This window comes from Rattus norvegicus, chromosome X (assembly GCF_021556685.1).
Source record: "Rattus norvegicus strain SHRSP/BbbUtx chromosome X, alternate assembly SHRSP_T2T, whole genome shotgun sequence".
NCBI classification, from domain to species: domain Eukaryota; kingdom Metazoa; phylum Chordata; class Mammalia; order Rodentia; family Muridae; genus Rattus; species Rattus norvegicus.
In genome coordinates this window covers 124265017-124279643 of record NC_141554.1, presented here as the reverse complement: position 1 = coordinate 124279643, position 14627 = coordinate 124265017, and the positions used below count along the sequence as shown (strand labels likewise).

The 14627-nt window shown below is 47.8% G+C and overlaps 1 protein-coding gene across 2 annotated transcripts in view; it reads right to left on the bottom strand.

The window, feature by feature from the left end:
* Positions 1-10183, bottom strand: part of Lonrf3 (LON peptidase N-terminal domain and ring finger 3) — a 38626-nt gene extending 28443 nt beyond the window's left edge. The window contains exons 1-3 of one of the 2 annotated variants that reach the window (XM_087599328.1): positions 9181-10183; positions 6332-6450; positions 3046-3168 (exon numbers count right to left, since the gene is read on the bottom strand). In XM_087599328.1, the coding sequence (XP_087455454.1) occupies positions 3046-3168; positions 6332-6450; positions 9181-10012 (1074 nt within the window). In that variant the 5' untranslated portion in view covers positions 10013-10183. 2 annotated transcript variants of the gene reach the window in all.
* Between the last annotated feature and the right edge of the window lie 4444 nt (positions 10184-14627).

Genomic DNA, 14627 nt, shown 5'->3' with positions numbered 1-14627 from the left:
ATCCCTTCAGAGTTGGGGGCCTGAGCAGTAAAGTGTTAGGAAAGCAGAGCTCAAACTTCCTCTCCCCTTCCAGCCTCTTCCTCATCCTGATCATCTCTGCAGAAAATGTCAGGTTTTAAGATCAAGTACCTAGGGGTAGGCAGGTTCCCTTGCAATTGGATATACTGGCAAGGGAGGGAAGAACAGAGGGTCTAGGAGTCAAAGATAAGCATTTGGGGGCAGGTTGTACCGTTAGCTGTTCACATTCTTGTTTCCATTCTCCCCTATGCCTGCAGGGGTTAAGGATTCTATTTAAGTATGTATGCATCTGTCTGTCTGTCTGTCCCATCCTCGTGTGTGTGTGTGTGTGTGTGTGTGTGTGTGTGTGTGTGTGTGTGTGTGTGTAAAACACCAAGAAAGAGGGCAGATCACTGGGCCTCCAAAACATACTCCAATGTTTATCACTTAGAAGACCCCGCCATGTTTGGCGACCCACTAAAGAATGCCCCACGCTGTAGTTCAGTCTCCATAGTCAGGAGTGTTAATTTAGCAAGAGACTTTGAAAGAACACTAAACTCAAAGTTTGATTTATTCTTCTGCTTGTCCTCAGAGGTTTCTTCATGGTGTTCCCTCCTGTGTCAGCACATTCCATGGATCCAAGCAGTGCGTGGTATTCAAAGTTCTGCTCAAGTGCTGCCTTGCCCTAATACCCACATCTCTCTAATCTCAGCTCATGTTCTCAACAGAAGAGAATACCAAACTTTAAACTATACCATCTTACTTTGCACTGGAAGTGTGTCACAGAATAAGTCTTTCTCTCGAGCCAGCAATAAGGGTCTAATAAATATACAACATATTCATGAAAATGATGATGGCATTTATGTATCCAAGGGATCAAAAAGAAACCTAGCACTCAAATCCTCGGTGAGATGTTTATGTTCTCTTGCAATGCTAAAAACCTACTTTCCAAATATAAATTGACAATGGTTGGAAGGCACACCTAGTGCCCAGAGTCATATGTAATCGTTTAGAGTCCACCACTCCCCAGGAATCGAATTTGATTCTCAGAAATCCTACTCAGGGACCCAAAAGGATATATCCACTTCTGAGACAGTCTCCCTGGAGGTGGCCGTATAGCACCCAAATACAAGGTCGAAAAGACAGGGGATGAAGAAAAGGAGGCCAGGAGTCAAAATCAAAGGAAACAAGGCAGGAATAATATAGCAGTTCCCTTCTTAGTTTTACTACCTAAGATCTCCCTGCAGGCCTTCTCAATGTCTTTGGAAAACAAAAGTTAGGGTCGACTTTCAGTGAGAATAATCATTCTATATGAATGAAAGTTGATTCTGCTGTAACTTCAGTCATAAAAAGGCCCAACTGGGTTAAGAAAGAGGAGAGGGCGAGAATCTGTAATTCAAAATAAATCAGAGGACTGTGAGTTATGAGGAGGCTTATTAATACCCCGTACATCTAGACTAATTTTCACATGTTTGGCCCTAAAACTAGAATACAATGCAGTTGAAGCCTCCTCGTGTATTTAAATGGTTGCTATAGCTTCACCACATTCAACAGAAATATGCCTCCAAATTCTTACATTAATTTCAGAATTTTGTAATGCTTCCTGTAAGCACACTTTCACTTGTATTGCCTGGCATTTATCTTAACCAACAAAAGCTTGTATGTTCCAAAAGGCACTTAGGCTTCCTTGGGTCTCCAGAGTTTCACACAATGCCTTGCCTTTCATCAGGCAGGTATAGAAACGACAGCAGCCTATCTATGAAAGCGAACTGGAGAGAAGTTAGTTCAATTGATGATACCAGAACCTCTTGGGCCACCTGAGGGAAAAATAAAAGCAAAGAAGCAGGTGGCCTCAAAAAAACTCACTGAGCCTCAGATTTCTCATCTAGAGAGATAACAATGAGGTTATGGGAACTAAGTGGAACCTTCCAACCAAGTGGCTGGCACATAGGCAATGCTCAGCTAGTGTTATGCTATGGAGTGACTACACTTAAGTTTTAGGAAAGGCCCATAGACTGCTAATAATTCTGCTTTGATACCCCTTTCAATAAAAGCTTACCCCCACCCCCCCACACAAACCAGGTAAATTTTTTCCCAGACAGGACATTTCCTGCCAGTGTCAGAAAATCCAGAGTCCAGCTTCTGCCACCTCTATTAGTTTTGCTAAATATTCCCTTCTAGAGTCTTCAGAGACCAGTTCTGTCTCTTGTCCACTTTCTTCTACCCATCCCCTTCCAAACCATTACACGGGGGCAGGGGCTGGATAGAAGGGCTTGTGGCTTGGTGTTGAACAGTGTATGGGGACAGAAAACCAAAACAATCACTGAGTGTCAACATCCAACTTCCAGGCCAATTATTCAGACACCAGAAGAATAAATGTACAAAACGCAATAAAAGTCAAAGCCTATCCAATGAGGATGCTTGACCCTTCGATCAAGTTCTTGGTATTTCTCATGATAATTGTTTTACAATCATCATCTCCTGGAACGGAACAATTTCTACAGAGGCCTGGCTAGTTATTCTTTCATAATGGTCTCTGACTTGCATTTGTGAGATAGTAGGTTTAGTTTTCGAGCAGAAGACGTGAAGGTTTGCGTTCTGTATGTGACAAGCAACATGGAGACCATCAGTGACCCTTCCCAGGAGCTGTCCTCCATGTATGACTAGTGAAACTTGTGATTCAGCCAAAGAAAAGTTATACAGCAGCACCACCATCTGGCCCTTATCCACAAATTGACTCTTTAGTGAGTCTTCATCCCCAGGTTAGCGTACTTGGTTTAGTTTTGTTTTATATCCCACGGATTCCAAGTCAAAGCATTCATTACTGGCTCCTATAAAAAAGAGTAGGACCTGCCAATTTGATAGTACATACCAGAACGACGGGGCTTCTGGGCAATCAGTTGGCATCTCTTTCATGCCCCTTAAACCCAGAGAAGCACCCACTCAGGACCACAAATACCGAATAGGGTAGCATCTTCATCCTTCTCCCTAAAGAAGACAGAGTGATGGGGATCTACTAGGCAGCTAACCCTAGGTCACTCAACTCACCCTTTGCGCTTCAGATCTGGCTCTCTTGTTCTTTCCATCAAGGGATACACAGTAGAGAAATTCTCTGAGTGCTTCTTTCACCTTGCCTAGGGTGGCTAAAGCTTGTGCTTTTCTGAAGTGTGCCTGGAAGAAAACCATAGCAGTCAATCACATCTTATTTACCTTCTTAACTGTAGCTACAATGAACAGCAATCGCTGAGTACTTACTGAGCAGTCACTATCAGGTGGAGTCTTGTCAAAAGACTTTTATTTTCATCCCAGTCCTCATGGTAAACTACTTTAAATCCCATTTAAAAGACAGCCAAAGGGAAATCCAGAGAGAGAGAACTTGACCAAAATACAACAGCTGGAAAGCTGTGAAGTCAGTGTTGAAACCTGGGACTGAATATATCAAGCCCACATTTTTAGCTACTGTTTACTGCCTCCTCGCCACCCCACAACTGTATGAGGATCAAACATACCAGGGCCTCCATTTAACCACAAACTATAATAGCTCAGTTTCCAATGTTCATCCAGAAATGATTTGCCTCTCTTTTGCACTGGTCTGTAAAGACAGTCGTGGCCATAGTGAGCCAATCGTTTCTACAGAGGCCTGAAAGACAGATCATGGACCCTCTGTGATTTCAGAGGTCACTCGAAGCAATCTAGAACTAGAATCGTGGTCCCAGGACTTCTTTCCCGCCCAAAGGTAGACCACCTTTCAGAAGGCTGAGCAGCGACTGAGCTAATGCTTTTGCTTACAGAAACTTAGCTGTCTTTTCCTCTCTTGCTGCACATTTTACAGCTATTGGGAAGTTATATGGCCTCCAGATTCAAATCCATGTGCTGATGGGCTAAACTCCTTAGAAGGGCCTAAGCAGCATCCTGTGAGGGGCAAGGAAGAAAAAAGAGCATAAAGCTCTTTGTGACAAGTGTGAATGAAAAGGCCCAGGTTTCATCTGGTGGCCATTTCTCTGCTTCCTCTTCTAGCATGTATCAGCATAGTGTCAGGACCTGGCTAGGAGCCACAGACACAAACCTCTTGGGGACCTCTTTCCACACCCTCATTTCTTTCTAGAGCCTAATCTTGGCTGTCACACTCCCTTGTTGCTCCTGCCAACAGTAGCCTTTGGGAGGAAGGCTAGCAGTATGCTCCAGAGCAGCTATAGGGAGTTAAGGACTGGAAAATTGGAGAGGCCTCTGGGGTCCCAGTAATCAATGCAGTAGTAGCAACTCCCACACTTCACTTTCTCAGTGTGGTCAGCTTACCCTACTGACACCAATACTTCCAGCAGGTTGTGGCCATTACATTAAGCCCTAGATGGATGGACAGAATTAGGCTGCCTACTGGACTTGCTCCCTTATGGCATTTCATATAGAGATGGTGGGAAATAGAAAACTCAGAGTGTGGAAGTATATGCATTAGAGGCTTTCAGCCCCCAAGACAGCAGAATTCTCTGAACATTCCCTTTCCCTTTCCTCTCACCTATAGGGAAATGACACCCCTGCCAAGCACTTGCACCAATTCCTCCTTCACTGTGGAAACCCCTTTCCTCACCACATCTAGATATAATTCTCACTGCTTTTCCCACCATGGTATCTAGATTTAGTTTTCCATTGGAAATGGCTGCAAACCCCTCTTTTTCCAGGGCAGCTACCCGACTCACAGCTACCTGATGGATGTTAGACAGCTCATCTCCGTGGCACCTTAAGGTATTGGTGAGTTGTATTAAGCTGTAAATTGGTTTCTTGGGAAAGAGAAAGTCAATCACCTCCACGAAAACTCTCTCATGTAAGACCAATGAGATTTGCTCTAATATTATAGACAAAGTTTACCAGTCCACGTGTGTTTTTCCCCAAAAAGGGCTCACTGTAATAGTCGAGGGTGAGCTCAACCATGATCCTCCTGGAATGGTCATGACACAACAATGCCTTATCTGAAGTTCCTAGACATGTAAAACTTCTGATTATCCAATATTTTCATAGGTTTAACATCAAATCAGTAGGCACCAACATCTGAATTAAACCGTTTGAAACTATTTTATAGTATTTATCTGTTCAGTGTGAGTTTGCATGTAATTTGCTGCAGAGTGTATTTAATTAGACTGACGGGGAAACTGCCTGCAGATTATTGGAGGGATTGCCTAATCCACAGTCTTTCTACCATCAGAATGTTCTGGATCCGGAGGACACCTGTTCCGATGAGATTGAGATAAGTCACAGTGGCCCTGGTCTTGGAGACACTGCTTTTTCTACCCTGTGGTTGTACAGAGTCTGTAATGGCTACAGCTTGGAGAATGTACTAGTTGCCATTCTCACTGTTGATCCTTTTATATACTCTTATATAATACTTACATATACATGAAACAATCATGGCAGATAGCCATAGCATCATTTAACAAGTAAGAGTGCTTGGGCTTCAGAGAAAGTAGTGACTTCCCCGTGGTCACACTTTGCAAAGATTGATACCCAGACCCAATTCTAATCTACTAAACAGAATACAGACATGTGGAAGAGATTGGTCTCGAGGCTAGGCAGAGAGACACAGAAGTGATGCTTTGTGTTCAGGTATCCCCTATGTTGATGTCTACCCCTGTCTTTCTTCCCACCTCTCCCATGTGACCTAGATTTTTGGGGGGATAGTGGCATGTCAAATGACTGTATTAATGATTCAAAATGGCCCAGCCATTGTGAAAATATGAAGATCTCTTTAAAAAAAAACCTAAAAGCTGTTTGAGTTCTCAAAAAGCCTGGCTATCAGCAGTTAACCTGAAGGACCAGAGCAGGAATATCTTTCTTATATTCCTCTCTTTATTATCCCTAGAAAATTATGAGTGATGATGGTGGTGGTGGTGATAGCAAATGCTTAGATAATGCTACATGCATTGTTCCAAGCATGTCCCATACATGACCTTATATAATCTCCACAACAGCCCTATTTAGAAGGTGCTTTGGATATAAACGTGTTACAGGCGAGGGCATTGAACACAGAAATTAAGTAATCTTTCCAAAGCTGTACAGTTCAGAAAAGCAGCAGAGCTGAGACATGAAATCAGGTTGTGCTACTGATTCCATATTTGACAAAAGTATAAATCTCTCTTGAAGGTTACCAACTGAATGCAGATTCATTGAAATCCCTTGCAGACTTAGACCTCTCTTCATCAAGGGATGCCCTGCACTGTCCAGCTCATTAGAAAATTTTCTCCCTGTTCTGCTGGAGCTCTAGCATCCCCTGCTCCAGGGAGACAGCCCTCCTTGCCAATCTCTGCAGCATAGCCCCTTTCCACCCCTCCTGGCCCACACTCACCTTAAAACCCATTGGCCGTAGTTTACATGCTATTTCTGCATCATGCAGTGCATCCTCATGAGACTCCAAGGTGAAATAAATTTGGGACCGATTGCTATAAAGCAAATGGTCATTTGGAGCTGCCGAAATGAGAAAAAAAAATCCCTCATTAATGGCCCCCAGCACAAGCACATGGTAAGTCCTGTATGAGAATGGATCTTGAGGGAAGAAAAGTTATCTAAGCTCTTTCTACAGGACCCAAAGTGTTAAGTGTCACTTCTAGTCCTAATATTGTCCTGACCGACACCATAGCTTGACCATGCAAAGCAGTAATGTTGCCCTTGTTCCTAAGAGGTGGAGTGCCCATGAAACGTTAGAAAGTTTCACCTAGAGGAAACCCTGGCAGTGTTCTGCGCAGATGCACACTGTTAGTGCCCACCAACCTGGCTTCTGAATGAGTCACCATCCAAAAAGAATGAGGCCAGGGAAGAGAGAGAGGCAGCCAGTTGGGACCCCTATCTTGATTCCAACGACGTCAAGTCTCTGTTAGTCTTCCAGTTGGGATGACCTGTAGCATAACAATACCTCCCTCTGTCCCTAATGGCCAGTGCATATGAACCTTTCCTAGAGGAAATGGCTATGCATTTACAAGGTTCATCCTCTTAGTGATAACAAATGAGAAAGTACCTTCTTGACACAACTTTTGGGAGTCTTACTCTCACCATCACTGAATCACTAGAGTCCAGGCCTGAGTGGGTCTTTGACCTACCCATTCTTCAGATAGAAAAACTAAGGCCAATGAGGTGATGTAACAGGTCACACAGCTGGTCAGAGCCATTGCTGATGTTATAAAGTTTTGGGTCTTAGGTGGAAGCAAGTTCCTTTTACTGTGTGTGGGTACAGCATTTAGAATAATAGAACATTAGCCAGTGCCAGGATAAATATAGTCTGTGGAAGGGGCTCCTTTCCCCCCTTAGAATGGTGGCAGTTGTATTGCCTTTTCAAAAACCCTGACTGCTCCAAGAAGATTATTAACAAAGCTACAGGAAAGATCCTTCCTGGGGAAATGACAGCAGTGATAGAGAGGGAAGTGGGAAGGGGCTTTCCTGTCTGGCCCTTGGGAAATGGATGAAAAGAATTCCTTAGAATTCCATACATACGTGGCCCCTGCCTATTTCATCCATATGGCTGTGCTCTTCCTCAAGCTCCAGGCTACAGCTTCTGTTGCCAGAAACAAGTTTTGGTGTCTGCCTCTATGCCATCCCCCAGAAGTATGGGATGTCCTGGGTGCCCATTACTTGCTATTGATTTTAGCATAGAGTTTACAGTATTCTCTGACACTTTTCTGAAACAGACATCAGCCCATTGGCAGCTCATAGACTGCTTTGTTTAGGCGCAGGCAGGATACGTGTTGTGAGGACAGCTGTGTTCATCAGTTATAGCCCATGGTTTTGCTCCCTTCTGAATTACCTGTTGCTGGCTTGGGTGGAACTGAAATATGAGGAGACTCCATCCCATCCCTCCTCCATCTGTCAGAGATGGCCCTGGAGGCCCTAGGATCACACAGCTTCTTCTGCTTAGCCAACTGCCTCCACACTCGCTCAGTTGGACACCGTGCCCTGCCTGCAGAGGTGCTGGCTGGCACCAGCCCCTGGTTCCAAGGCCACTTCCTGGGTTGGAGTGGGAGGAGGCAGGAGGAGCAAACAGGTTCCTGGGAGAACTCTGGTACTCCAGTCAAGCAGAGATGTGGGACTGCCGGGTTGCCCTTGAAGTTACAAAGCTGACCCTCTCAGGCAACTTGGAGTAAGACAGACATGCCCACTTTGTGGTCAGCCCCGTTTCCTTGGGGGACCCGGAGCAGTTGCCTGGACCTGCCATCTATTGGGCTAGAGGGGTCAAAGGGTTCGATGTCGGGACGCCGGCTGTCTAACTGCGGCGGGTGGAGAGGGCGGGGCAAGTGCATCTATTTCAGCCAAGGAATCGTGTGATAGGAAACGGTGACAATGAGTCACAGGGCAGCGGGGAGCGAGCCCCCCCTCCGCCCCCCGCACACGCTCGCGGGATGGTTTCTGAGGCGAGCGTGGCCCACTTCAGTTACCTCAGCGTTACACAATCCCCGCCTGCCCGCCCGCCCGCTTGCCCGCCCGCCCGCGCGGGGGAGGGGCCGCCGGCCCGGGCGGTTCGAGGTCCTTATGCAACCAGTGCTCTCCTGACCTAATTCCAGGCGGGACCCACCCCACAGGGAGCCTCGGCCCCGGAAGGGACAACTCCCAGAGGCGGGAGCCACGGACTCGGGCGCCAGCAAGCCACCTCCAGCTGGTAAAAGCCAGGAGGACCGCGCGGGAGTTTGGAAAATAGTGCCAAGTTCCTTTGCTGACAGGGAAGGTACGGCAGGTGTAAGAGCGAGCTCCAAAGTGTCCAAGAAAGACAGAGAAATAGAGACGGTGACACTGAGCAAGACCGAAACAGTGACAAAACTGAGGGGAAAAATACGCAAAAAGAGAGGAACGGGATGAACCAGATAGAAACTGGAACCAGGAGGCATAGAAGCAAAAAAGCAAGCAGGAGAGAGGGAAAGAACACGAGAAAAAAAAAAAAAAGCAACAGAACCAACAACCAATCAGAAGAGTGAGGCACAGCTAAAAAAAAAAAGCCAAAGTAGGGAAGACAAACTCCTAGCAATGCCCCCTCCCTCCTCCACGTGGGCCACGGGCTCTTCCCTTGCCACCCCACCCCCCACTCCGCGCGCGCGAAACCAAGTCTGCCCCGTCCATCCCCCCACCCCCGTCTCCCAGCGGGGCTCGCTTCCCCGCCCCCCTCGCGTGGCGAACAAGCCCGCACAGCCCCGGTGCCGGCGCACGGGGACTCACCTAGACGAACAGCCTCGTTGTACTTGAGCAGAGCCGCCTCCACCTGGCGCTCACGGTACAGCCGGTTGCCCTCGTGCCGGAGTTGCGACGCTCGCGCGGGGCCCGGGAACAACTTGCCCAGGAGACCGCTGAGTACCACGTTGACTCGCAGTTGCAGTGGCGCCTGCGGCCCCGAGCGCCGCGGCCCGCGTGCCCTCCCACTGGCCACCATGAGTGCGGAGAGCTTGACCCCGCACAGAGCGCAGCGCCTATCGGCGGCTCGCCCGCGCTCCAGGCACAGTTTACAAAAGGTGTGGCCGCACCACAGGGACACCGGGTCGGAGAGGAACCCGTGACACTTCCTGCACTTAAAGCCATCCCATACCTCGGGGGCCACGGCCGCGGCCTCCCCTGCCTTTTTCAGCGCCGCTGCGCAGCAGCTCGAAGTGGCGCTCGGGTCTGCAGGAGCTGGCGCCATCAGCTCGTCTTGCGGGATACTGTCGGCCAGGCAGCGAACTAGCTGCTCCAGCTGCTCCGCCACGAGCTGCTGCCTCTCGGAGAGCTGTCGGTACACCTCGAGGGCTTCCCGAAGGTGCCCCCGGGATGCCAAGGCATCCGCCTGCGTGAGCAGGACTTTGCACTCCGGCGGCGTCGAGGCCGCCAGAGGCTGGCTTTGCTCGGGCTCTTGAGCCCCGGGAGGTTGGGAGCCCTCGGGTGTCACCTTCTCCGAGTGGGCGGCTGACTCTCCTACGGCCATCGATGCCGCCGGCTCCTCCGGCTCCGCCAGCTCCAAGTTGTTGCTGCCGAGCTCGGCGGACAAGCTCACCATCTGTGCGGTCTGAAGGGAATCCATTGAGAGAGGGAACTGCGGAGGTTGGAGTGAGGAGAGGCGTCTAGGAACAGGGAACTAGCAGGAAAGAGCGGCGGCTGGAAGCGGGCTGCGCTGACGAGAAGGCGGGATCGCCGCGCGCGCGAGTCTGCCTCGCCTCCCGAGCTCCATGCCGGCTGCCCCGCGCTGCCTAATAACTGTCTTGTCTCAGCGAAGCGTTATATAAAACGCGACCACGTGACTCCTACCACGCTGCTCATTGGCCGGCAGCGAGGAAATTGTTACAAAACCAGACAGTTTTGTAACAGCTTTGCGCTTGCTTCTTTTGGCTTGGCTTTTCTTGGCTTCTTTTTCGAGGTTGTTTGCATTTACTCTTTCTTTGTCACTCGCGACTTTGGGTCCTTTCTGGACTGGGGAGAGGTACACGACCTCTTCTTCTACACTTTTCCATCTCTAAACACTTTCCCATCCCACCTCAAAAGTAGTCTGCAAACAGGTCCGCTCTGCCAGCTGCTTGCTGGAGTCCCCCGCCCGAGAGACCGGTCCCTAGGGGCTCCAGTCTCAGAAGTTGCTGGAATGCCAGGCTCCCCTCCAGGGGGCGATGGCTGCTGTCTGCAAAGGCACCCAGGGACACCCAAGAAGTCCTCATTTGTTCCCTAGAAGAGCTCTAAGTGCTCCTGGGTTTCCTGGGGGATTCCCCCAAAAGAGACTTAGGACAGTTTCGGGAGTTCTTTGTTTCTTACTAAGGCAGCGAATTCCGAGCAGAGTCCAGCGGATAAAAGAAGTTAGGCAGTCCATGCCGGGCTGCAAGGGAAGAATGTATATCTGATAGCCTCACTCACTGGGACCCCATGGAGGAGCCCTCTGGTTTTCCTCTCTTTTTCCTCCCTAACTCGGGGACCCGTGCTGGGGCAGGCAGCGGGCACCCCGCTGGAGTTTCACTGGCTCCAGAACCCAGAGACCAGATGGGCACCACCTTGAGGGCTGAGTTTGTTGAGTTCGCTGTACACTCGGGGGCGTGAGAGAGTAGCAGAAAAGTCACAGGCCCAAGACGGAGCGAGTCCAGAAAAAAAGTCAGAGAATTTAGTCACAGCCCAGCTGCCAAACAGCCTCCAGGTTCACGAGAACTGACTTCTGGCAGCGGTGCCTCACTTTAGGGTTTGCACCCTTGCGCTAGGCTGAACACAAGCTGTAGTGCCTGGCTTGGGCTGGGGGCGGGGAGTCCTCAACCAGGCACCCCTAAAAAAATGTCAGACTGGTCACAAATCACACGGGTTTGTTTACCGCTGGCCTTTGCATTTCACACAAGAGCCATGAACAAAATAAACAGGCAGGGTTTCGGAATACCCCACTTCAGGACAGTTACATTGCTCTTTCGGAAGGCCGAGTTCAGTCAGACTTACTCTCAATCATCTTCCTCCTCCCTCCCGCACCTACAGGTCCTGGGCAGTGCTCAAGTAAGATTCCAAGCAGAACACCACCAAGTTGCCTCCTGCTGTGGCCATTAAGCTGGGGGGTCTTGGGCAATATCAACTAAACCTGTTATTTTCACTTCCAAACAAATGTCTGGGATGGTTTAGCCAGGATGGGTCTTGTTTCTTTCCTAGCACTGAGGTCCTTAATCCAGCTTTAAGCCAATAAACATCAAGATCCCAGAGAATAATGTGTAGCGCACTTCAGAGCAACTCCCTTCTGTTCAGACGGGACCCTGAGGGACAGAGTAGAGAAGGGAGGCAGTTCATAGATTAGAAAGAGAGCAAGAAAAGTAGGCTCAGGATCCAATTAGGAAGGCAGGAAAACTTGGTCTGGCTTTGGCTTTGCCTTGATTTGCTGTCACACAGACATCAAATAAATCCTTGGAGTCCTAAAGTTTCCTCCAGCACCAACCTTGGATGCTCTTGATCCTAAATCCAGAGTTCAAGTGTTAACGACCGAATCTCAGATAACTATTCCATATTCCATGGCAGGTTTGGGGGTGGGGGTGGGGGCATACTTGGGACTGGAGACTGAATTCAGCAGCAGCTTCTGAAAAGCAGGTCCTCTATCAGGATTCTGAAGCTGAGGGAGCCCATCTGGAGACTGACCGGGAGACGGAGGAAGTGGAGAAGTCAGTAGAGAAGCTGCAGTTTCTAGTGGTTTGCTCTCTGGGGGCTGGGACACCCATTTCACCCCTTAGTTTACTCTGCTGTCAAATGGAATTCTGAGAACTAGTTATATGCCCACCACTTCTGACACCTATAAGGAAGGCCAATCTGTAGGGCATGAAAAGGTTCACTGGAAAGGGCCAGGACACCGGTAACAATGAAACCTTAATTTAAAAGCACTATTCCTTTGACATAGCCAAAACATTATCCCAAATTGTCTTCCAAAGGCAGTGGTGAGGATGTGCCTTGCTTCCCAAACCACTCTGTCTAGTAACCTCCTTGAATTTATCCCCCCCCCCACCTTCCATAACCTATTGGTGATGGGGAAACATGGATGTCAGGCCAGACTGGGCAGAGGTTCACCGTCCTGCCTACATGGGGAAGGATGTGCTTTCCAGGCCCCTTCTGGATACCTGCATGTATGGGAGGTAGGCCATGAATTTGGCTAAGAATGTTTCTGATTATTAGGGAACTAGAGGAGGCTCTGCTGCAAAGGGCAGTTGCACCTAGCTGGCTGCTGACCAGACCAGATTCCACGGAAGAGCTTGACATTGTGAACTACTGTAGTAGACTCCACCCAAAGAGCAGTCTACCGAATGCTGGCAAAACTAGCGCAGTGTTTTTCTTTCCTTCTTTATGTAAGTTAAACGAACACTAGCTTCATATATGTTTGTGGATCAAGGTGGAAGTCTCCTACTGAAAATAACTTCTTCCATGCTCCCCCAGTAATAACTGGAGGATTCCTGGAGTGAGGGTAGGTGGAGGGAGTTGGCAATCTTTTCTTTTCAGATACACATATTCCCACTGAAAGATCCTATTCTGTTTATTTTTTATTAAGATTGCACATAGTCAAAGTGAACTGAGGAAAGAGCAAAAAATGAAACACTTCTCATATTTACAAGCTACAAGAAAAGTTTTTCAGTTGGGCTCTGCAGAAACTCCCTGGGTTCCAGAGGGGAGTCTAAGCAGAACTGGACCCCCTAGTTCCTCCCCTTAACCAAGAAAGATTCATACCCACCTCATTTGAGATACAATTTTATTAAAGATTTCTCTTTAAAATAAAAATTTGAGAGTCACTGGCATTTTTACCCATTTTCAGATTTTATTTTGAGTATTGCCTATGTAGCAGACTGTATTCCAGGTACTGAAGCTTTTGTTAAGCAACCCTTTAGAGTTCATGTGTTTTCTTTTTGGATAGTAGTACATCTTGTCTCTAATGTTCTGTATTGACATTCTGAGTAAACTAGAAGCCCAGGAAGAAAAACCCAACAACGATCCTCCTCAAAATACATTACTTGAACAGGTTTTATTACACATAATAATGAAAATCTTAGTACAGACTGGAAACATTCAGAGAGTCAAGCAGAAATCCAACTGCAATGTACCTCTGCCCTGGTTTATTAACAAAAAGAAGAGAGCAGGTATGTAGATAATGAATGTTTGACATTCCTGGGATGGAAGAGTTCAAAGTCAAGGATATGGGTAAGGAGTTAGAATGATTTTCTCTCTCTCTCTCTCTCTCTCTCTCTCTCTCTCTCTCTCTCTCTCTCTCTCACACACACACACAATGCAGACAAATCATATACTTTAGTCAAATTTCTCATTTCAGAACAGGGATCGATTTATAATCTTTAAAGATCTTCACACCTTGATGTGAGAAAAAGACTGTCCATTTTTTTTCCTTTTCTTTTTTCCGGAGCTGGGGACCGAACCCAGGGCCTTGCGCTTCCTAGGTAAGCGCTCTACCACTGAGCTAAATCCCCAGCCCCAAGACTGTCCATTTTTATGCAGACTAGCCCAAGCCTAGAACTATGATGACGCTTACTTATCAGCCCTGGTTTTACAGATGAGGAAGCTGTGTGTCAGGGAATGCTAGTGACTTAATACAAGTCACAATGGGAGTTCATGACACAGCCAGGATCTGAAGCCAGGGCTTCTGTCTTTATGTGATTTTTCCCATGTGATCATTTGCTTCCAAAGGATGAAGAGCTTCTGTCCAAATAAGAAATTATGTCAGCTTTCCCATCCACAGGACTTCCATCAGTTCAACCAATGTGCACCAGACATGTGCTGTTTGCTAATGAAGTTAGCATTTTTGGAGCAATAACATAATGGTAAACACACTCACTTATCTCCAGTGACTCCCAGAAGAAAGAAGAAGCAAAGCTCTGACGCAGTTAGGTGAAGACAATAGTCGCTGTGTAAGAAGTATCAAGGCTAGGGGACCAGTGTGTTCATGGGAGTGCTCAAAGATACCAGAAGAGAAAAAAGATAACAGAAGGCAACACTTTCTATCTCACAAAGAAGGTGCCTATGAGCTAGATGGCAGGGGATGTGAACTGCTGCTTCTCAACTCAAAGGGAACTCCTTTGACATTGGGGCTCGGATCCCTGAGAAAGGGGTAACATTCAAGGTTGAGCTGGTCAAGCCCCAGGGTATCTTTTTGTGGTGTTGAGAATTGAACCCAGGGCCTCACACAGCGTCAGCAGGCGCTC